The 22460-nt window shown below is 48.8% G+C and overlaps 1 protein-coding gene across 6 annotated transcripts in view; it reads right to left on the reverse strand.

Moving 5' to 3' along the window:
- LOC105020919 (F-box/WD repeat-containing protein 7) overlaps window positions 1-22460 on the reverse strand; it is a 133923-nt gene that overhangs the window by 11728 nt on the left and 99735 nt on the right. For 4 of the 6 annotated variants that reach the window (XM_010888265.5, XM_020043844.3, XM_029118483.2 and 1 more), the window contains 6 exons: window positions 8619-8701; window positions 7454-7595; window positions 4647-4781; window positions 3801-3924; window positions 3322-3461; window positions 2464-2577 (listed from right to left, as the gene is read on the reverse strand). In XM_010888265.5, the coding sequence (XP_010886567.4) occupies window positions 2464-2577; window positions 3322-3461; window positions 3801-3924; window positions 4647-4781; window positions 7454-7595; window positions 8619-8701 (738 nt within the window). Of the gene's footprint in view, window positions 1-2463; window positions 2578-3321; window positions 3462-3800; window positions 3925-4646; window positions 4782-7453; window positions 7596-8618; window positions 8702-13551; window positions 14053-22460 lie in introns of those variants that run through there. The other 2 variants (XM_010888274.4, XM_029118482.2) reach the window with 2 other exon arrangements.

Genomic DNA, 22460 nt, shown 5'->3' on the forward strand with positions numbered 1-22460 from the left:
CTGAAAGCTGGGAGGAAATAGGCTTCCCTGAGCTCCAATGTGGATAGAGGTTTACACCACTTAGGCAGGGACTTGGAGTGGAACGCCGAGGTGGGAGAGGAAAGGCACGATATCTGTGAAGACAGATGGACAGCGCAAGATGAGATTCAATGAGAGCTGGGTAGATCAGCTGCAGTGTTTAAGGCAGCCAGGTAGCCATTTTGTGTCTTCCAAAAGCAGGAAAAGGACGTGTCATCGCTGGACTGTGCCCTGACCGGGGGGCTTCCAGGTCAGCACAAAACAAGCCTGACTCATCAGCGCCAGCGATGACTGACGGCGAATATGAAAGAGAGACTTACAACTGCGGGGAATAAATGAGAGAGGACAGAAAGACAAGAAGGGCTTGGTATGAAGCAAGGGTATGTTTTATCCCTGTTTTATCCCTGTTTGGGGTATGTTTTATCCCTGTTTGCCACCTCTCTGTCTTTCAGGTGTGGGAGTTGCGCATCTTGTGCTTCGCGGTCGCTCCTCGCATCGACAGGGGCTTCAAACACAGTCGACTGTCGCGTAATTGGCAGGGCTGAGAAATTCTGTCTGGTGTTGCACGGTGTTCAGGCAACAGATAAGAGTTCTTCACAACAGACGTTTTCAAGCCCCTTCAGCCTTGATCTGAACCGTCACAGTAATGTGGCCCAGGTAAGAGAGAGATTCCTTTGGAAAAGGTTCCAAACTGCCAAACTGACTAGCGAGTTTGAGTTCACCTTCCAACAGCTCTGATTTCTGCGTAATGAAGCTAACTAATCTGAACCAGGACCAGCTGGTTCGAGGCATCAAGGAAACCAACCACGCGAACAGGAGGGATGGGCGGGAGCAGTTTTGGTGGCTCAAGCCCAGATGCATCGTGGGACGTGGGAACGGAACGGCCTCAGGCCAGCCTGCCAGGTTATACTGACCAATTAAGAATGGCGCACACCCACACACGCACGCTTCAGAGAGTCAATGCAGCATCAACCGCAGAGTAACATGGTGTCAAGATGGACATCACTAGCGTCGCTCTGGGTGGACATCACTAGCGTCGCTCTGGGTGGACATCACTAGCGTCGCTCTGGGTGGACATCACTAGCGTCGCTGGGGACAGAGCCTATCCACATCAGGCGACCTTGGCAACTGATCTCTTCACATCAGCACAAAGCTGAGAGAGGCAGACGCGCCGTATAATCACTCGGCTTGGCTGACTGCCTGATCCAATCAACCATGAGGACGAAGCCTTTCTGCCACGTTAAGGATGCTCTTTTCAGCGTCGCAGTTCTCGCACTCGGAGTGTCTCCCTATTCAAGGAGAGGACATCTGAAAGATTTGGTAAATTCCCGTATCCTTTCTCCGTGCACATCAAAAAGCAAAGGCGAGAAAAAGAGAAATGTCATCAAAGGAGCAGTGAGAATGGAGCCGATACAGGGTGGAGGTGAGCCGGGGTGTGATTTACAATGCTCTATCAGGGCCCCCGGCCCCCCCTCGCGAGGCCTATAGCGTATTGCCCCATTTTAGCGGACCTCATAAACCAGCAGCACAAGGTCCATGTCAACGCTTAGGCCCCGGCCATGAATACTAAAAGCAACTGCGTTACACGTCTGAGGAAACAAACTGTTCACTGGCTCTGGACGGCCGGTTGCAGGAGTAGGTGCGAGAATAACAAAATGGAAGTGGAAAGAAATGGTGCAGCATTACAAGAAGGCAATATGTGAACATTTGTAGTTTAGCAATCGATTGTAATTATCCAGGGATAGATTTTTTTGGGGTGAATCGGAATCAAGAAAAACACCACAGCCACTTTGAGTAAAATGTACAGTGGGCCGTAAACGACCGCAGTAGCATCGACAAAACGTACGCAGAAATCAATGCAAGGCGCTCACCGTGAATCTGAAGCACTGAGTAAAGACGCACCAGGTCATTTAAAGAGCTGCCATTAGAGGAGGACGGACTTCCTGCTAACATGCCAATACTGATGAGAGCGTAATAAGAGGTACACAAGAAGTAGCTAGATCCCATTTACAGTGGGCCCGGAACGATCCTGCTCTGTTACCGAGACATCCACACAACATAGATGAAGGCGGCGGGAACAATCAACGGGCCAATTTTTAAACAAGGGACAGTCTCCAATGCATACAGATGAGTGCACACCAGGTCTGAACAGTAGTACCCAGGTCTGAACAGTAGTACCCAGGTCTGAACAGTAGTACCCAGGTCTGAACAGTAGTACCCAGGTCTGAACAGTAGTACCCAGGTCTGAACAGTAGTACCCAGGTCTGAACAGTAGTACCCAGGTCTGAACAGTAGTACCCAGGTCTGAACAGTAGTACCCAGGTCTGAACAGTAGTACCCAGGTCTGAACAGTAGTACCCAGGTCTGAACAGTAGTACCCAGGTCTGAACAGTAGTACCGTGAGTTAACTGGCGTTTTAATTGGGGTGGGGCTGTTGAAGCTTACCTTTCCGGTGACCGCCGACCACACCTTCAGCGTGTTGTCATCGGAGCCACTCACTATGCGGTTACCACAGAACTGCAGACAGGTGATCACATGGTCATCGTGACCCTTGAGCACCTGGAGATGATTAATGGAGGGAGTGAGGAGTGGGGGAGGGAGGGGGAGGGGGGTAAATGTCAAGAATCAAACCGGGACACAGACGGCGGGGTAAATGTCAGGGCGATGTGTCGCCGGCGTACAGAGACGAAGTCATATGACAGTCGGCTCGGCCAACCACAGCGAACGCTACCGAGGCCACAGGAGAGCGGCTAGACAAAGTCCTGACGGCCAGCGTGCTGAAATTTGCCAAACTGCGACATACTAGGCATATTAGGGAGACAATTACTTTTCTGGTCAAGCTTTAAAACAGGGTGGAGGTAGAAATGGACAGGAATCAGCACATTAGCAGCGACCTGGCCTACAGATGAACCGCCATTTAAAAAATAGTTAATGTAAAATCATTTATATTACGGGAAAAAATACTATTTAAAAACAGATGACCTATGGTTTTCAATCACACCTCACATGTAGGAGTCTTATCGACTTGGACAGCCGCTCTAATTTAAAGCCACTTTATATCAAATCCATAGGACTCCAGGGGCGAGTAAAGATATAATGAAACCATCTCAGATGGATCGAACAAAAGGCTTTCGACCTCGAATGAAGAAAGGCTTTTGAGATTCATACAAAACCGCCATTAAAACCAAAAACGGAGAACTTGCAGATGAAAAGAAAGGTAAGACTCTGGTCCAATGAGGAATGTGAATAATCTAAGTTACATAAGCTGTCGACAATAAGGGGAAGCAAAGATGAAATGGCTACCTTGGGTGATTTGAGGTCTCCCCTTCTCCAGTTAGTGTCTATTCGATGCTGCCGGATGTAGGCGCTCTTCCAGGGGCTGTGGGTGAAGCCTGGCTTGGTGATTTTCCGCTTCTTCAGGGGCAGGGGCTCGTCAATGCCTGCTTGTGAAGCGAGGAGAGTACCGGTGTCAGGCGGAGAGACGGCTTAGCCAGCACCAGGATGCCGGGGCTCCGCTACCTTCACTGACGGACATTACTGGCCGAAAGAGAGCGACCGCCAAGAGCACCACACGGCACTCAAGGGTCACGCCGCCGGAACGCAAAACAGTGAATGGCCACTTGGAATGCATCGGACCATACTAGTCTAGGGGTGTTATCCAAGTTGCACATTCCTATTGGCCAGCGCTTGTAACCATTATGTCCATGTCGTGTTTCAGCTGTGTGTGTGTGTGTGTGTGTGTGTGTGTGTGTCTATGAAAAGTTCTACGAGTCAAGGCTCACCCTCTTCCCGGCACTTCTCTCTCCAGAGGAGGTTGTCTTCGGCCAGGATTCTCCAGTAGCGACACGTCTGAGCTGCCTGCAGCAGGTCCTTGGGCTCCAGGAACGACAGCACATACAGGGCCAGCTGACGGAGGAGAGGAGCGAATGGAGGGGGAGGCAGGGAGGGAGGGAGGAAGCAGAGGAAGAGAGACAAGAGAAAAGAGGTGTCCTTTGTAAAATGTAATGTTTTGTTCTAGGTCCAATCAGGCCTTCTGCGACGGAACTAAATCCGCGAGCCATCGGAAATCCACAGTGTTCTTTCCAGTCGGTTTAAATTGCCCAGAAACACAGCTAATCCACGGCCATTAGAGGCTTGAGAACTGTTGTGAGAATTTCAGTGTTTCTTCGATGCGCCCCAGCAGAACCACTGATTGTGTATTGACTTGGTTTATATGGTACTACAGGGTGTCATCCAGCCCTGTCCTGGACTCATCCATATCTGGAGCCCCAGGGAACTGGATTCTGTGGAAGCGGCCCTGCTTACTGAACCCCACCCTAACGCTCTCAGGCTCCAAGAAAGAGGGGTGAAAACGGGAAGGAAAGGCACAGAACAGAGAGAAAAGGAACACAAACAGCAAAACAGGAAGAGCTGAGATGGCGTGAGAGGTAGCTGGCTAAGCTGTCTCTCGGAGTCCGACCTCAGCAAAACCAACCGTTGAAGGGGCTTCAGTTGGCGTCCAGAACTCAGCGACAGGTAGATGAAGGCCTGTCCACGGTGTGGTAGGAGGCTGACCGATGAGTTCAGATTGATCTCCCGAGACACTGGATAGGGCGACGAGGAGGGAAGAGTTGGTAAGGGGTTCTCACCTCTTTGGGCAGCAGGGAGATGAAGTCACGCTGGAACTGCGGTTCGATGACCTGCATCATGTGCTTGACCTGCGTGGGCTCACAGCTGTCGATCAGCTCGTCCAGCGCCAGCAGTTTCTCCGGGCCACTCCAGCTCTGGAACCCAGTGAAGGGGGCAGGTTAGGATACAGGTAACGGATGAGCTTATATTGACGGAGTACTTCAGTTCTGGAACACAGTGAAGGGAGTGATGAGTAATGAAAGAAACATGATGCGACCATCTGGACTTGCAATGGTTGAGTTACCCCCCCCCCCCCCCACACACACACACACCCCCACCCCCAAGCCGCATTGAAATATCCATATAAAAAAACTGGAACTGTTGAAATGTGAAGGCGTGTTCAAGCCATTGCTCAGAATTGTTAATACATAAGCATTTCTCTGTACTTTTAATGTCCAGGTATCGGCCAGTGCTCACAGACTCCCACAGCAGAAGCCAGTTACCCCTCGCCCCTCAATAAAAGGGCCATTCCACATCAAGCGCCTGGGCCCTCGTCAACGCGGTCATAACCTTTCCTCCCGGCTGAAATTGTGGCACCGTCTCAATGTATAACCCCTCAAAAGACGACCCGTGGAGCCGACCCCGGCTGGGGGTCACGCCGTAAACCAGATGGTTGGTGGGTGGCTTTGTGGCAAAGCTGTTTTTGGATAAGCGCTCAAACGTTACAGCTTGATTACAGGAGAGGGAGAAGAGGCTCAGAGGCGATGGGAAGAATTTGGCATGTAAAGCACCTATATTTTGGCAGTTAGACACCCACCGCCTGAGGAGGCGGCTGGGCCGAGGTGGTGGGACAGTGGGCAACCAGGAAGTGGGGGGGGGGCTTCAAAGACATCCACCTCGCTACGAGGTAATGGGCAAAAACACTGAGTATAGCCGCTCGGCATTCGCTGGCATGCGACTTAACACCAGTTGGTCGTGTGTTTGGAAATTTGGCCTTCTGTGTAGGAACACGGCTAGCTAGAAACCTTGCCCTGTGTTTAGACAATTCGTACACAGTGTTTCTCTTTTCCCCCCTCCATGTCATGCCATTCTCATTGCATTTTTTACAGCTACGATGATCTCAAAACCTCTCCCGTCATGTTATGTTAAAGGTCTTTATTTGTCAGTCACCAGGAACCACGTGGGGACGAGCGTGCCAGGACTGGAAACAGAATATACACAAGGCCTGTCAGTGGCTTCAGCCGCTTCTAATACGGGCTGTCAGACAACGAACGGAGACAAGCAGGTGAACTGTGTCTGAAGTGACTAGCCTGTCAAAAGCACAACAACCAAGGGCAAGTTCTCACAGAGACCAGCTTTTTCACCCCAAATTACTAGGCAATAAACATATTTTTAAGGAAGCAAACAGAACAGGGAAGATATTGAACAAATCAATGTTGTAAACAGTTGCAGAATCGTAATATCCCAACATAGCAGGCCTCCGTGTTAATAAACTTGGCCCGTTCCATGTGTAGAACTCTTTCTTCTGCGGCCGGTTGAGGCAGGATTACATTTCACAACGCCAGTAAGCAGGTTCATTCACCTAAGACGGATTGTGAGGAAAGTAAATCACTGCGATATTAGCAGAATAATCTTGGTGACTGGAATCCGCTTCTTATGTAATTGGGCTGTTTGAAATGAGAGTTCTTGACATTTTATTGCGTGTATGTAGCCATTATCTTCACAGAAAGCTTGAAGGACTGAGCCAAAGCGCTCATCTCTATCCTATTTACTTCACCAAAGATTGGGTTTATGACTGGCACAGTCAATAGCACAAAGCCTCTCGTATGAAAAAACAACACAAAAAAACAACACTTGAGCAAACAAGGCAGCGTGTTGCCTGCCAAGTCAAATAAACCGAGAAACTCATGGCAGCCTCCGTTTGGGACGACAAGGGGAGCTTACTGACGATCTACGTGATAACACCGACACTGGGGGCAAAACCCTGATGTTTGAGCTGTGGTCTTCATCATGGAGTTGCCTCAACACGAGAAGAATGTTGGCCTGCAGGGGCCAAAATGGCTCCCTGATATCCTAGAAATTGCACGTCTGATCAGATGCACTGTACAAAGTACCTGGAAGACAGGAGTTTCTCTCTGTTGACTCTGCTGACAGTCCCGACAGAACTCACCATGAGCAAATATGTCATTGGACACAGGCAGGCATGAAACACTGGAGGCTTTGAAAGGATTAAATGAACAAAGCTCACATCTGTTCAACTGTGCAGACATAGAACATACATTAGGCCTTGGCTGTAATAACACAATATCAGAGGCTTGTTTCTGTAGTCAGAACAGGTAGGTTAATTCCAATCCCATGCTACAGCGCACATGGTAATTCAGAGGGACCAAACAACAAGGCAGCAATTATCTCTAAGATTTAAGTGAGCATTGATTGGGCACAACATCTGTTTTCTGATGAGCTCTTGCTCCAGGGGAGAGAGGACGGAGGTGACAAAGGAGTCGGGAGGCATTAGGGGGACCTATTTTAATAGTTAAGGCCATTACTCTGTAGGGAGCTGAGGTGGTGAACAAATTCAAAGGAAAACTAAGAACTAGCCAGTAGGTAGGCCAGCTCAACCAGGAACTAACAGGTAAGTAGCCTAGAGCAACCAGGAAGTAAAAACTAGCAGGTAGGTTGCTTAGCTCAACCAGGAACTAAAAAAAAATGTGCAGGTTGTTAGCATTGCTTAACCAGGAACCAGCAGGTTGTTAGCATTGCTTAACCAGGAACCAGCAGGTTGTTAGCATTGCTTGGGTAGCATAGCCTAGCCAAGGACAGCGCTCACCTGAAACGTCCGGATCCATTCCTGGAGACCCGTGGGAGGTGCAATGGAGGTGATACGCCGCCTCTGTTGGCCCTGACCGTTAGCTGTCCTGATGTGCCCAAACGTGGTGGGGGTGGCTGGGTAGTGGACCAGCCCTGTAGCACTTTGGAGATGAATGTGGAGAAAGTGAAAGGGGGAAGGAGGAGCGCGGCAGAGAGAGACAGAGCACGAGAAAATAATTACATTTTTTTTTGTCCCCATCGGGAGAACCATTTCACGGGGGGAAAAAATATGGCGAGATTTTATACTGGAGAAAAGTATTTCTCGTGTTCTTCTGAGTGGCATTAGGATCATATTGATAAGGAGGAGCACGGAGGGGGACATTATTCATAGTATCAAATAAGGGAAAGGTGCAGGTAGGTGCCACAGCTAGTAGCAGCCTTTGCAGATATTTTCCAGTCTGCTCACTAATTAAAATAGCGGAGCAGAAGAGTGTACAATAACTGAGTGAAGGGAGCACATTATAATGAGAGAAACTAACCTGGCTCTCCGCCAAGAACAGACAACCCTTCTTTTTTTTTTTTTTTTGCTCCAATTTGCCTTCATAAATAAGTGCCTGCTCTCTTCTCAATAACGCAGAGTTTCTCTGGAACTGAAACCAGCTGTCTTTATCCATGTTTCCATAATCAATTATCATCTCAAAGGCTTCGTTCTCCACGCGAGCTTGATTCAATTTGGTCGACTGCTACGTTTTCATTCACCTTAATTGATTTTCCTTTTATTATTGCTTTGATTAAAGGGGGAAAGAATCATTGCCATGGGGTGGGTATATTTTGGAGTGAGAGCCCCCCCCCCCCCCCCCACGCCTACCCCCACATGGACTGCCTCTTGCCCAGAGACTTCAAAGCTCGCAGTTTCAAAGAATTACGGCAACGTCAACCCCCGTCTCACAAGAAGACCGAGCCCTTAGCACAGCACACAGAGGGGAGCGGAACTTCAAAGGGGGGGCGAAGGTGCGCGCTTGTTCGGTCGTTGCTAAATGTCAAACGCCCCGCTCGGGCATACTCCTCACTCTGCTTGGCGACAGCGGCGGGGACGAGTGTCGGGCGCCGAGGCCGCTTTTGTAATATATTCATGCCTCACGGGACTGAGATTAAAAACGGGGTTCGAGGGGGCTGTTATTCACCTTGAATACTCCGAGCCTTTGCAGGGCTTTTTTCCGGTTGGGAAAGATCGGACCTCGGGGCCATGGTCCAACTTCCTCTTCATCTGCAGGACAAAAGAGGGGGAGAGACATTAGGACAGGCAGCACAGCACACGGAGACAGGTGGCACAGCACAACAGACGAACAGACGGCTGAGGAACAAAACACATATTTACACTGTGTTTGTTCCTTTGTTCTTACACCCCTCTGAAAGGCAAATAATTAAAGGGCCTCTGAAGGTTGAAAAACATAAAAATAAAAATAAAGACTTCCGCCACAACCTAGTATTTGGTGACAGATGAAAGACCTGGCTAGTGTTGAAAATGATTGCTGCTCATTCTGCGTCCTCATCGTGGCAATTAACAAAAACTGTTGTCCTGAGGGACAAAACCTTGAGGGAAAGACTAGGTTTCAGAACTGGTACTGCCAACAAATGCTGAAGTGGAATACCCACAACATGAAACTTCTTCATAAAACTATTTTCTGGTGACAACGTGACCCTCACAAGACTACACACAGGTTTTGAAATGCCTTTCCGTAAAAAATAACAAAAAACCTATGTCATGCGTATATAGCAAACTTCAGCGATGTGGCAGAAGCCAAAGGTTCCCCATCTATTCAGACTAGCGAGTGTTTTGAATTTCCAGTTCTTCTCATTGGGGCTGTCATTGGAGCTACACAACGCCGACCAGGCTGTCGCTAGCTAAGAGGAAGGCAGCATTGCAGTGTGACAGAGGTTTTACTAATGCCCAGGGTGACGGCTGTATTGCAACTCCTGAGATTGTGTCGGAGAAAAAGAAACAAAAAGGATTATCTTCTTCAAGAAAACAGCCCTAATGCTTCAAGCCTCCAGATTCACATGTATTCATTTCCCATAGCTACAAAACGTAATATTTTATAGACAGCTGAATTTTAAAAGGATCAAAGAGCTTAGTCAGCTTTGTGTTTTCATTTTTGCCATGGAAAAAGAACACACTGCCAGATCATTACAGGCCTGGTTTTGAGACTAATGAAGTCCACTCTGACAGGTTGCTTGATCCCATCCATACAGAAGGCATCAGACAAGCAGGGATGAGTCTAACCAAGCACGTGACACAGTGGACACACACACACACACACACACTACTCAGACACAGCTTTGTGCTGTGTAACAGGCAGTAACTGTAACCTTTACAAGAACAGAATAGCTTGATTTATACATGGGTGGTTAAAGGGAAAAACACAAACACCCACCCACAGACAGACACACCTCCTGTCCCAGTGGTCGCATTGCTGGAGCCCGGATACTGAACATCTACGCGAAGGAAAACAAAGGCTTCAGTGTCCACCCAGCCCAAAACCACATTTGAATGAATCTATTTTCGGGGTTGTACAATAAAGTGCATCTCAAGTGGATTGGAGAAACGACACCCCGCCGGGCCTGGGTTTTTCAGAAGACCGCTCCCATTCTATTAATTCTACTGTGATCACAGGGTCATTGCCGCGGCGGTTTATCTCGCAACGCGCCGGCCCGAGAGAGCGACGCGAGCCTGGGCTGGTCGGACAGAAATGCTCGGATAACGTGGCATTCCCGACGTCGCCACAACCGGACCACCCCGAATCACACGCCCATGAAAGACTGGCTGAATACGATGGTACAACACGGGACAGGAAGTAAACCGGAGTCAGAAGGTCAAATACGGTCAGAAGGTCAAAATAAAGTCAACAACATGTTGCCATGTAAATACCTATATAGCCTACACTCGGGCTAGTCATACTGATACAGACATGGAGACTACAGGACATCCAGGGCCGTAGTCGATGCGGGAGAGCTGGGAATGATTTGCCCAGGCTTAGTAGGACCCTCTGATTGTAACAATGTCCATGTGGCCTATAAGTGAGGGGCCTGGGCACATATCTTCTCAGGGTCCCAGGCCATGGCCCTGAGTACATCCGGTCAGGCTGCCAATAAGCGATTAACTGATGCTCGTTCAAATTCTGCTTCTTGACAGCAGGGAAATATCTGACTGAAAGACCAACCTCTGGTGTGTGGGTGGGTGTGTGTGTGTGCGCGGGCGCGCTTGTGGTCTACTGAGCTCGGCGGACGGAAGCTTTCATGCCGTCTCTTTCCTGTGAGGAACTCGCTGGGTTTTGATTAGGGACCTCGTGCTGGGACGGTTCGCAGCACGGAGACACGGTGTCAGATCAAGGATTGTTCAAATAAATGAAAGCCGTCTCCCTGAGAGAGCCAGGGATACGGGTTCTGCAAGAGCATGGGTATGTAAGAGATGAAAGGGACATTCCGAATGTCGTTTAAGGGCGGAGGATTTATCATCAATGTGTTTTCCATCTAGTCGAAATATTTTGGGTGTGCTCTTTGCGACTGAGGAAGTGGTTGGGTTTTTATAAGATATTCTTTGTTATGGGATCCCATTCTCAGACCGACTCTGTTGTTCTCCGAGGAATGACCTCACCGCAATGGCAGCTGAAGCAACAGGGAGAGAAGGAGTGTGTTCGTCTAACTGTGAAAAAGAAAGTGGGGAAACGGGGAGAGGTGTGTGTGTGAAGGTAGGTGAACGTAGAGGAAGTCCCTCGAGTGCAGGAGTTTTAAACCGTGTAGACTAGCTACCAGTCTCACGTTTCAGACATGGGAAGTGGTAACTCAAGATGAGCCAGAGAATGTTGTGTTTGTAAACCGCTACTAATCAGTCACTCTGCTGGCCTCCCTCACTCCAGAGGAGAAGGAGGGATGCATAAGGAGGGAGAAGGACATTTTCAAAGGGAGAACCAAAAAATAATTTTCTAACTTCCATCATGTCCTCTAGGAGAGAAAAAAAAAATTAAGATCTGTTTACTGTTCCGTCCGGAAGAGAAATAAACTCAGACTAAGGCAGTGTAATGTGTTATTACTCATCAGGACGTAAAACACGTATGGCCTCCATTACTGAATTACTACGTCAAGCAGCCATGAAATCAATCCAAATCGACTCCTCCACGGGAGAACAAAAACAGAAAATCGGGGCATGACACGAGACGAGACATGCTTGATATCGGGGTACCATATAGCAGAGCGACCTAACGCTTCCAGAGGAACTATAAACTGTTTCAATCAGGCTTGGAAAAAGCGGTCACTCTCATGGTGTGTGAATGTGGGGGTTGAGACGGACAGAATCCTGATGAGACCATGCTGTCAGGTGCTGGGCAACACTGTTGGCCCAGCATTATTTCCAGCAACATTACATTATGCAATGAGCGAAGAAGTACACGGCTGAAAAGAGCATCGAGGTATTAGAAAAAAAAATAACACATCCTGCAACTAAAGATAACGGATAATCAAATGGATTTAAAAACATGAAAACGAGGTTCAAAGTAGACAGGAAACACCTTGCCTGTTGAACACACCTAATCCCAAATGTAATTCCAGTGATTATGAACCTAAAACGCTGCCAAGTCGCAGGTCACGGCTCAGTCAATTTGAGCATACAACACCTTTCTCTGGATTTGGTGCAGACGATTAGTACGTCATTACCAAATTTGTTTACATAATATGATCCACTATAATCACATACAGCTGCACGTTTCCTTTGATTCCTCCACCGCCCCCTCCCCCGGAAGAGGTGGTTGAGGACAGTCACAGGAGGGGCGTGGAGCTACAGGGTTCCAGCCGTTGGTCGGCTTTTCCGGTGCGCTCCGTTCATACCGGTTGATTGCTTCTCACCCGGCATCCTTTTTACACCGCCGAGTGATTAAGCGGATCTGCGACAGCATTCGTCAATGTCACCCACTGTTTGAGCCGTTATCACTTCGGAGAGCCGCTGTGATGAATGCCGCAGAAAATGACTCAAGCCCTTCAGGCTCATCACTAAAGTCTATAAAATATTCCTTTCCCTAAGCGATTCCTGGGCGACTAACGTTATGACGATGAATACTTACATACCAGCACTGACTGTTTTTATAAACCATATCACGGCGGCTAATGTTTTGCTTCGTACACATCACCGTCTGACATAGTGACCCATTACTTGTGCCTGAAGCCTCCAGCGAGTGCAGTGTCTGAATATATTCCCTTTCAACAGGAGATTCAACAAATCATACGACACATGCAGAACCACGCAAACAGTTGGTCCATCAAAGCCCTTATAGATAGGTCATAGGGCCACTTTAAATGTGTCTACATATACAAATGTATGCACACACAAGTGGATATTTCCAAAATTCTCTATAGGGCAGGTAATTTGCATCTTCTGTAAACACGTCAACATCCAAAAGTGGCTATTGTTGGTCGTTCACGTAAAGCGCACTAATACCACACAGGTTAAACACATTATATCATACAGAGTGAAGGAAAGTACTACACATCACGCGGATATAGTGTGTCATGCCGGTGCAACTGATGCATCGATTCGACAGGCAGATAGGCTGGGTCACTGCGTTTCAACCCGCACCCTCCTCGATGGAGTGATCGCTCGCATATTTACATATGAAATAAAAATATAAGCTACGCCGCGGAACCTCGCGTCACTCGTTAGATGGGCAGCAGTAAATAAATGCAAGGAAAATCCGTTCGCGAAATCAGTGTCACTTGAATGTCATGATAATGAAAAGTAAGGAGCGACGCTCGGTATGGTTTTCAGTCACTCTGAAATATTAATCAAATCGGTTATGATATGGGCTACGCATCATTTCACCGTGTCGGTTACGCTGCTGTTCCGTTCATCCTCTGCAGAGGCTTGCCGATACATTTTGCTGATGTATACAGGCAGCCGCGCATCATATTCGGCCATTCGATTTGCAACCCCGCAGAAAAGATTTCCCAAGTGACATGTTTATATTTCAAATCACGCAACAATATCACAGCAAGAATGTGCGCTAGGTGTTAGCACGTGATGCGTTGACCGTGGATTGATGCATAGAGACGCAAAGAATGCCTACTCACTTTATAGAAAATCATCTTTAAAGTGCCGTAGAAACCCATGGTGGTAATCCGGTTGTTTCTCCCTATTTCTTCACTGCGAATCGTTGAAAACCAAACGTGTCAGTGTGGAAGAATCGCAGTGACAATGAGAGCAGGGCAGTGTACTCTCAGATAGATCCGAGACAATCTCTGGTGTGGACATGCTCGAGCACGTCACCGAACGGGCGTGCGTGTAAGGTAGGTGTAATAGATCCCCGTTATGGTTTAGATCCGTCCGTGCCACACGGAATAAACCTCTAAGTAACGATACAGACACAGAATCGTACGATGTAGGGAGCTCTCACTGCCCAAGGCCCCACAGGACTGCGCGAGTGAGGATAATGAGCACGAGAGAGATGGATGAGGGGGGAAGAGGGGGGAGTTTCAACTCGGAGAAAGGGGAGGAGTGACTAGGGGAGAAAGCCGAGGACCACGGCTTCTCCAGAGCCTTTACAGCGCCGGCTTCTGCGCAGAGCTCGGATTACATCTTCCCCGGCGGTGAGGAGGCGAATGGTGCAGTCCAACACTCAACAGTATGCGCAGCGCATTAATTATGGGAGCCAAGCGCGCGGGGATACGCAGCACCGGGAAACGAATACATAGCCGACTGGCTGAGGGGTGTAGGAAAGGGGGGCGTGTGTAATAGTCGTTTTTTCCCCTCGGTGCACAGCCTGAGCAGAACCAAAAACAGGATCTCCCTCACTTGTTGCGTCCCAAACACACAAAAAACGCCTCTCATCCCGCCCCGTGGCAGCAGCAGCCCCTACTCGGTTTCTATCCCGACCGCTGGGCAGAGGGGCGTTTCTAGCTACTAGCAGTGAACAGGCTATTCTGCATAATCTGTGCTCAGCCTACGGCACAAGGTACAGTCGGCGACAGAACACAACCCAGAAGTGAGAAACCAATAGAAATATTTCAGGGGGAAAAAGGGCGATATTGAATAAACAGAAAAAAATAACATAATAATCCGGCCTACGCACGTTTTATATTCCACAGTTCATTCATCCCTTATCAGGGATAAAGGGGAAGCCATTATGCTCTAGTTGGCAGCGATGTGCAACATGCACTTCAGGTGCTGTGACTGATTTAAACAGAATTTACCAGCTTTCCCATTTCAATATGGGCAAAAACAATGATGTGCCTTAGTTAACATAATTAGAACACAGGTGATGGTTTAACAACTGGAATGGAATATCAAACGCAAATTATACCTCTGGCAACAGGAAATAACTCCAAACGGCTGGTTTGGGCGCAAAACAAAACAGAAAACAAAGCCACAGACAAACATACTAATAAATTATGCTGTTCCAGCAGAATATAAATCACATTGTTTAAAGGGCCGTCTTTGGAGCCTGGGGTCTTATTTGCATTTCGATCACTTCTGAGGTTAGAGGGAGGCTTTTCTCAGGGTTATCCAGAAATCTGGTAAACAAAACCTGCAGTGGCAGGTAACTAGCTCGACTTTCCTTATTCAAATAAAGGCCTTTCTTATTCAAATTAAGACCCACAAGAAAAGCCATTTTGCTTCCCGGGATCAATTTGGACACACATACGGTCTGGAGGATCTTCAATTATACGTTCAAACACTGTCAAGGTGAAAGTTACTGTCTGCCAGCTCTGCAGTCCTCCAGTGGAGACCACTTATCCGCGCAAGCTGAGACACAGAAGCAGGCGCTTTGAAGCGGCTGAAGAGCCCATATCCTGTTCAGAGAAACGTTCTTGAAACTCCTCTGAAACTCCGGCAACATGGAGGCTCATTGTTCTACTGTCACTTGAGAATTTTAATTCAGACACCTGGTCAGCGTGTTCACTGTGTCGCCAAACTAAAACGTCACATTCTTACATTCCTTAACAGCTTTGAATCCTCTCATGGATCATACATTCTCCTCCCATCAGCATCTTTTGGGACAGAGAGGGGACAAGGAACAGCGGCGCTTCCCAACGTTCCCTCAACTCACCAGGTCGACCCAGAACACACTCGTACTCAGTAATGAGGCAGGGTGACAGGGGCAGGGTGACAGGGGCAGGGTGACAGGGGCAGGGTGACAGGGGCAGGGTGACAGGGGCAGGGTGACAGGGGCGTGGAGCGGGGTACACACGAGCCGAGGGGGGCGATTGGACGTTACCGAAAAGAGAAACTAACAAAAGTTGGAGGGATCATGTGTTACGGAAACACTTAGGAGGCCACAAGGAGCATGGTTGGGAAGGCAAGCCACCTGGATATCCAGATGTTAGCTTAACGCAGATAGTAAACCAGGCACACACGCACACAAACACACACCCCCCCACCGTTGGGGGAGGCAGGTGCCGTACAACCACAATGGTCTGGATCTCACTGTGTGTGTGTTTGTCTTCAGCCTGCACTGGGATTCTCTCCTCTCTTGTGTTGCCACAGCAACACCAAGCAGTGCATGGAGCGAAGGCGAGGGGGTGGGGGGTGGGGGGGGGTGGACAGCAGGGTGTATACTGGACGCCTGTGTTGGGGCGGGCGTTTTTCATGGGGGGCCCTCCTGAGAACGCCCCCCCGCCAACTTTTACACAGCGCGCCGGAATGCATGGCATGCGAGAGAGGTCACACTGCAGTCTTTGAAGGGGCCGTGACCTCTCTGTCGCACCCCTTCTGCCTCTCTGTAAACCCCCCCCCCCCCCCCTATTCACTAGGGTGTAATCTTGCGCCGCTTAACAAAAACCTCCACAAAAACAGACAGAGGGCCTACACGAAACAGGTGTGTCCCAGAGCAAAGCTAATTTCTAAATCATATCTAAAGTCTCGTGTTTTTCCATCCGGGGTTTAAGTGACAGTGCTCCCTGAGAATCAGAAAGCGCCAGACAGGCAGCTACTATTTGATGAATGTCTCCCCGTGTTGTAATATGTGTATGTTTATTTGTATAGGAAGCTAGAATGGTGGATCTAGTAAAATTACTCTAGAGTAACATCGTGTTGGTACAGCATGTCTGGAGGGCAGAGGAAAATGCTTGACTCCCTTGACAAGCGCCTCCCTCCCTCGCTCGCTCTTTCATCGGACTACCTACACAAACAGGAGGGTAAAGAACATGCATTTCTACGGCAGGGTTTGAACACCGTGAGTCAACAGAATTTAAAAAAATAATCGCTTATAAGTGGAGCAGGAAATAGTTGGTGGGGCATCTAGGCCTGGTTTTAATTTCACCAACACCGTCAAATTTCCGGGAAATTGAGCTTCAGAAATGATTTAGGGAATTCACTGTTCCTTGCAAGGTCTCGGGACATGAAGACTTTAACTGCTCTATGAGGTGGATTATAAGGACTTGGACATTGAGCTTCACTAAAACTGAACAGATGTAAAAGCCCGGGTCAAGCCAGAGCGGAATGGCCTCCCTGAACAAATGTTTAACACGGGGGGCCCCGCTGAACTTGAAGGAAATACTTCTCGGGCAGTGGAGCATGGTAAACAGGCCCCACGTCAGTGAAGAAATGGAGGGGGGGGGGCACTTACGGGCGATGGACGATGAAGAGCGTGTTACAAAGGAACCTCGGCTCATTGGCCGACCGTTCCATTCTGAGGAGCACCCCAAAGCACAATAACAGCATCGTTTAAACAATGGCCTCATCTGCCAAAATATGCGCATTAGCATAGCAGCCTCTCGCCACCCACATGCCACGACCACCCGCCCCAAGCTAAGGGGCTCCAATTGGGGACAAAGGGGGGAATCAAAGTGAGAAGCGCTGACGTCTCCCATTGTGGCAACACTGGTGTTCCGTGGGAAATGATGCAGACGAGACAGAGAGAGGCGGGGCGACGACCATTACCTGCCAATCGTTTCCTTTTAAGAGTGAAGTGGTAAGTTCACCAGAAGCCCGCGTCCTTCTAAGGCTGTAAATCTGTCCGGCTGATTGGCTGGGAGGTAGGCCGTCCGCACGGACTCACTGTCCCCACAACAGTGAGTTTTCAGAGAGCAGAAAGTGCAGGCTGACACACAATATAGTGCGCCAAGATACCAGGGTGAAGCGGTCGGGCCGCGGATGACTGATAATAACACCACTCATTACTGCCACAAAACTGAACTTTGTTCTTTATCCGCCATCTGAATCTAAATGGGACTTCTCATTTCCCAGCTGAAGCCACACACGGTTTAGGATTAACACCTCCAGGCATTTACACTTAAACTGTGTGTGTGTGTGTGTGTGTGTGTACACATGCCTTTGGAAGGACAGTGAAAAGACAAAACATTTCATATCTAGCTACTTAAATGAAGTGAGTAAATAGGAAATCACCACACACAGAAAAGGCTCTGATATTTTTCCGCCCTCGGGGGCCAAGTGAGAAAAGTGCAGTCACACGTCACACAGTGGCATTTATCTAACCAACTGGGGCCATTTCCAAATTACCACAGAGAGAAACAGAATTAAATCCCTGGAAAAAAGGTCACTTGGATAATTCTCAATTTGAAAGGGCTGCAGTCTTGTCTAGGAGTCAGAGGAAGGCTTAAGTTAAACGCCAGGGGGACCCTAAGTTTCTCGGTGGGACCCTCCAACTGGACGTTTCCGTTCCAGGATGGGACAGACACAGCACCTCCTCAGGTCCTTCGACGTCACGCCGCTAAGGAGGCACGGCCAGATCTGACAACAGTAAATCTCCCCCACCGACGACTTCGGGCAGTTTATCACTGATCTGGGATCTGCCTTTTCTAAGGCACTTCAAATTAAACAGGGGGCGGTGGGTCCATCGGTTATCGGGAAGTGCCGCGTCCTGTGTGGATGGGTGAAATTAACCCTCTGGCCTCATCGTTTACGCCGAAGGACGATGGCATCGAGAGGCTGGCACACAAGCAGTTAGACAGCGAAACAAGCGCTTCCCCTCCTGACCTTTAACCCACCGCTAATTCATATGGATTCGGCTAGCAGTGAACAACGCTCAGAGCACGACTTATGTAACAGTTAGTCTAACAGGAAACCAATGTTAGGGTTGTTATGTGCATGGACGCATTTATATGATGTTGTTATAGGATTTACCTGTGGTTTAGTTACAGGCCTATGGATTTAGCTGTAGGCCGGGACCACAGAAAATGCATGTCAGGGATGAACACAAACACTGACACTCAATGGTGCACGCATCAAGTAATACAGACAACACGGTTGGAAAACAAAACGGGGATATTATTCCAATTTCGTTAATGCATAAACATTGTTACAAAACGATCCTTTATCCTGTCCCAGTGGTGTCCAGGCAACCGTCGTCAACATCTCACAAGGAAATGAGCGCCGACTGAAGCGGGGGCAGAGGTTTCAAAGGAACCAGGAAGCTGTAGACCTAAGGCCAGATGAAACTCGGCTGGCAGTGGTGTCAACATTGACACAGGAACGGATAAACCCCTTTAATTACCCCAAATTGCCACTCTACACCCCAGGCCTTATTCTGACTGCAGGTGTCTGAATGAGTAGGAGCAAAGCTAGGGAAAAGGGGGGAGGACATCACCTCTGACCTTTCCGGGTTTGGCCTGAGAGTCCACGAAAGGGCTTAATGTTCCACCCTATCGGGGGGTCAACCCCTCCCACCCCTTCTAACCCCGCCTCCCTCAACATAAACATGCCCTTCCGCTGGGGGGGGGGCGGAGGCTGTTCTCGCATGCAGTGACGTTCTCTCACTATTCAATACAAACCTCAGCAAATGAAAGAGCGAAAGCAGGAAGTCGGACTCTGTCATAAACACGAGGCGAATGGAGGAACAGGCATTCACGTTATTTTGGAGAGCAATTTATGAAGCCAGTAACTCTGCCAAGAGTGTTGATAAATGCCATGGAAGACTGCAGATGGGCTGGTCAATTCTTTATTATCAAGCTTCAGCATCTCAATAGATTGTGACCTTTAATTCAGAGCGGTGTGTGTGTGTGTGTGTGTGTGTGACGCACTTTGCAGAGATGTGAGGCTGTTCATTGAGTTAGGAATGTTTGGCTGTGGCTCTGACACACACGAACACACACACACACACACACACACAGCGTCTCTACCACCCACATTCACACTTTAGAGGAAGAAGAGCGCTACTTTCTCCTTTTAAAAATAGCTCCAAATTATAACCCGGCCACTCCGCTAACAATGCCCTGGCACTAATAGGCGTTCTCCTACACCCTTCACGGGTGGGGGGGGGGTTAAGAGGAGGAGACGCAGGCGTGATGGAATCTCGATAGAACCTAAAACAACGTATCCTTCTCAGAGAAGATGGAAGATACTAACCACAAAAACTAGGGCAACATATTTTCACTGAGATAACCGTGTTGCCTGCAACTCTGGGCATCGGGTCTTGGAAAAGATAAATAGTAGGATAGTTTTCGCCAGTGACGAGGAAGAAGAATGAACCGGCCCTGGGCCTATAACTCAAAAGGCCGGGGAGAAGACGAGAGATTGAGAGGATGGGGGAAGCAATTTGGAGCCGGGAGGAGGAGCAAGAAGTGGCGGTTCATCTTTTTCCTTTCTCCTAGTGTCTTTTTGAAGATTTGAGCGTGATGAATCGCGAGGACAGGTGAGCCTGAAGGACGGTGTAACGTGAAAGGAATGTAGGTGGAGGATCTGGGGACAGCCTGACATGCTGCGGGTCCACAGCCACCGAAGACAGGCCCTTCTGAACCTCAACCCCCGTTCACACCAGCAGTCTTTTGAAAACCACTGTAGTGCCGTCCTCCATATTATAAACTGGGTAGCTCGAGTCCTGAATGCTGATTGGCTGACAGCCGCACAGACCGGGTATGGCAAAACCAAGTTCTAACAGCAATATGGCACCTCAGAGGGTTGTGGTGTGTGGCCAATGTGCCCATATATTACAGCTAAGGGCAGTCTCTGGGCTCCAGGAACTGTGGTGTTTTGACCACATACCATCCTCTGGCCTCATTTCTAAAGTATTGCCCTACCTGACAGAATACCAGCCCGGTGACCTAGCCACCCCCTCCACGACAAATCCATCACAGCTACACACCTTTCGTATTATCAAACCTCGTCACCAAACCCCGGGGTCTGACAGCGAGAGTACGAGGTGAATGCAAAAGACACCCTGGCCCCTTTGCTATTCCCGAGAGTCAGGGGCCTAACGGTTGATCTTGTTTAGATGTTGGCTTTCGCGGGCTATTCGTCTGAATGCCCTTCCAAGGGATCAGACTTATCTATAATGGGCTAAACGCGTGAGTTAGCGATAGCATTGTGATTGAGTCGGGCCAGTTAAAACGCAGACGCGCCGGCATTGGCTGCCATGTGTTACGTTCGCAGCGAGAGCGAAACCTCAGTGCATAAGGGATGTTAATAAAGTTAAGGAACGAAAGGAAGCCCATAGGACTGTTTTGGGGGGGGGGGTCACATAGCAACCGTCTATGTGACTGGGTAATGGACATGGACAGAATCATGGCTGCAGGACTCTCCGTGACAGTCTGAGTGAATCAGTGAATTGGAGCTTGTTTAAGTAAGCATCTGACTGTGTGTGTGTGTGTGTGTGTGTGTGTGTGTGTGTGCGCGAGTGTGAGTACAATCTGAATGTGAAGCAGTGATCTGCTAGTGTGTGTACGCCTGAACGTTTCCGTGCTGTAACACACGCTCGCTGATAGAGGAAACATGCTGTATTTCTGCATGACTGGCCCGAGCAACAGTGGCGAGGCGAACAGGATGCGTCCTCCCGTTCTGGGAATACACTCTCGCTCGTTCAACCATGTAAGCACCCCCAGACCCCCCCCCCTCCCCCCGCCCGTTTTTATTACCACCGTTTCTGATCAAAAGTTGGCTATCCCTTTGGCTTGCTCCTTCCTTCGCAGCTGACATGTGGAGGTGTACGTTTGGAAAAATCCAAGCACAATAAAAGGGCAGTATTGAATTGCAAACCATTAAATTGTGGGAACAAATAAAAATAAGCGATAATATCATACACTCAAGTCCCAGGCCTTATTTGACAGAATAAGTAGAGGAGCCAGAGTATTCCCATCCCAGTGCTTTGAACAATTATCCTCTTAACGGGCTAGTAATGGAGTGATATGGTCGTGTGGTCAGGTCCAAATCACCCAGAGTCTGTAGTGTCTTACAATACCTCTCATGCACGCATTTCACCAAAAAAGTACACTCAAACATACAAGCAAACAAACACCGGGGCATTGTTTAAGTTGGAAGAGGTCAGGGGCTGTGTCTGTGTGTGTAAAGCACAGCTCAACAAGCCAGCGCCACATGGGACTGTCGTCGTGTAACACGTTTACGTCTGCAGACAGCAGGTCAGAGGTCACAGAGAAGGTCAGAAGGTTCGCAGTCCCCCCCCCCGGAGGTCTGACTGTAGACGCGTGCCATGTCAGTTCAACACCAGAAAGCAGAGTTGATGGACGTTATGTAATACGAAACAAATGTCCAGTTAGATGGTAAATGATGATAAAAGCATGAGCAGGCTAAAAACTGGCAGAAGACCGCGCTGTGGTAAATTATTGGTCAGAAAGCAACAAGACGCCTCCAGAGGGATCGTAGTTAGCCAATTGATACCAAGGCTTGTTACTACGGCAACACGGTTACAACCCACTAGCTAGCTAAACCAAACGCTAACAATGTATCTGAGGGACAAGTGGCTGCAAAAATGTACGCAGGATGTCAGCAGATATTTGGACAGGAAATGCACTTCACATACACGTTGCCAACAGAGACGACTTCATCGGCATCCTCGACCCGTCGACATTTGCTGTAAAAGTTTCCTTAAGGGGGGGGGGGGGTCCTACAGTCCTGCTCAGCCGTTGAGACAAATGCCCACTGACAACCAGCTGGGTAGTGTGGGAAGGCTGAGGGCCAGATAGAGGTGAGGTGTCTTCTGGGATTAGTAGTCATAATGTAGGATTTCAGTCAAACTGTTTGTCGGTGGGAAGACCACGCATGATGTATTCACTCACCACTACTCGTTCAA

The sequence above is a fragment of the Esox lucius genome, chromosome 25 (assembly GCF_011004845.1).
Source record: "Esox lucius isolate fEsoLuc1 chromosome 25, fEsoLuc1.pri, whole genome shotgun sequence".
Lineage (NCBI taxonomy): Eukaryota > Metazoa > Chordata > Actinopteri > Esociformes > Esocidae > Esox > Esox lucius.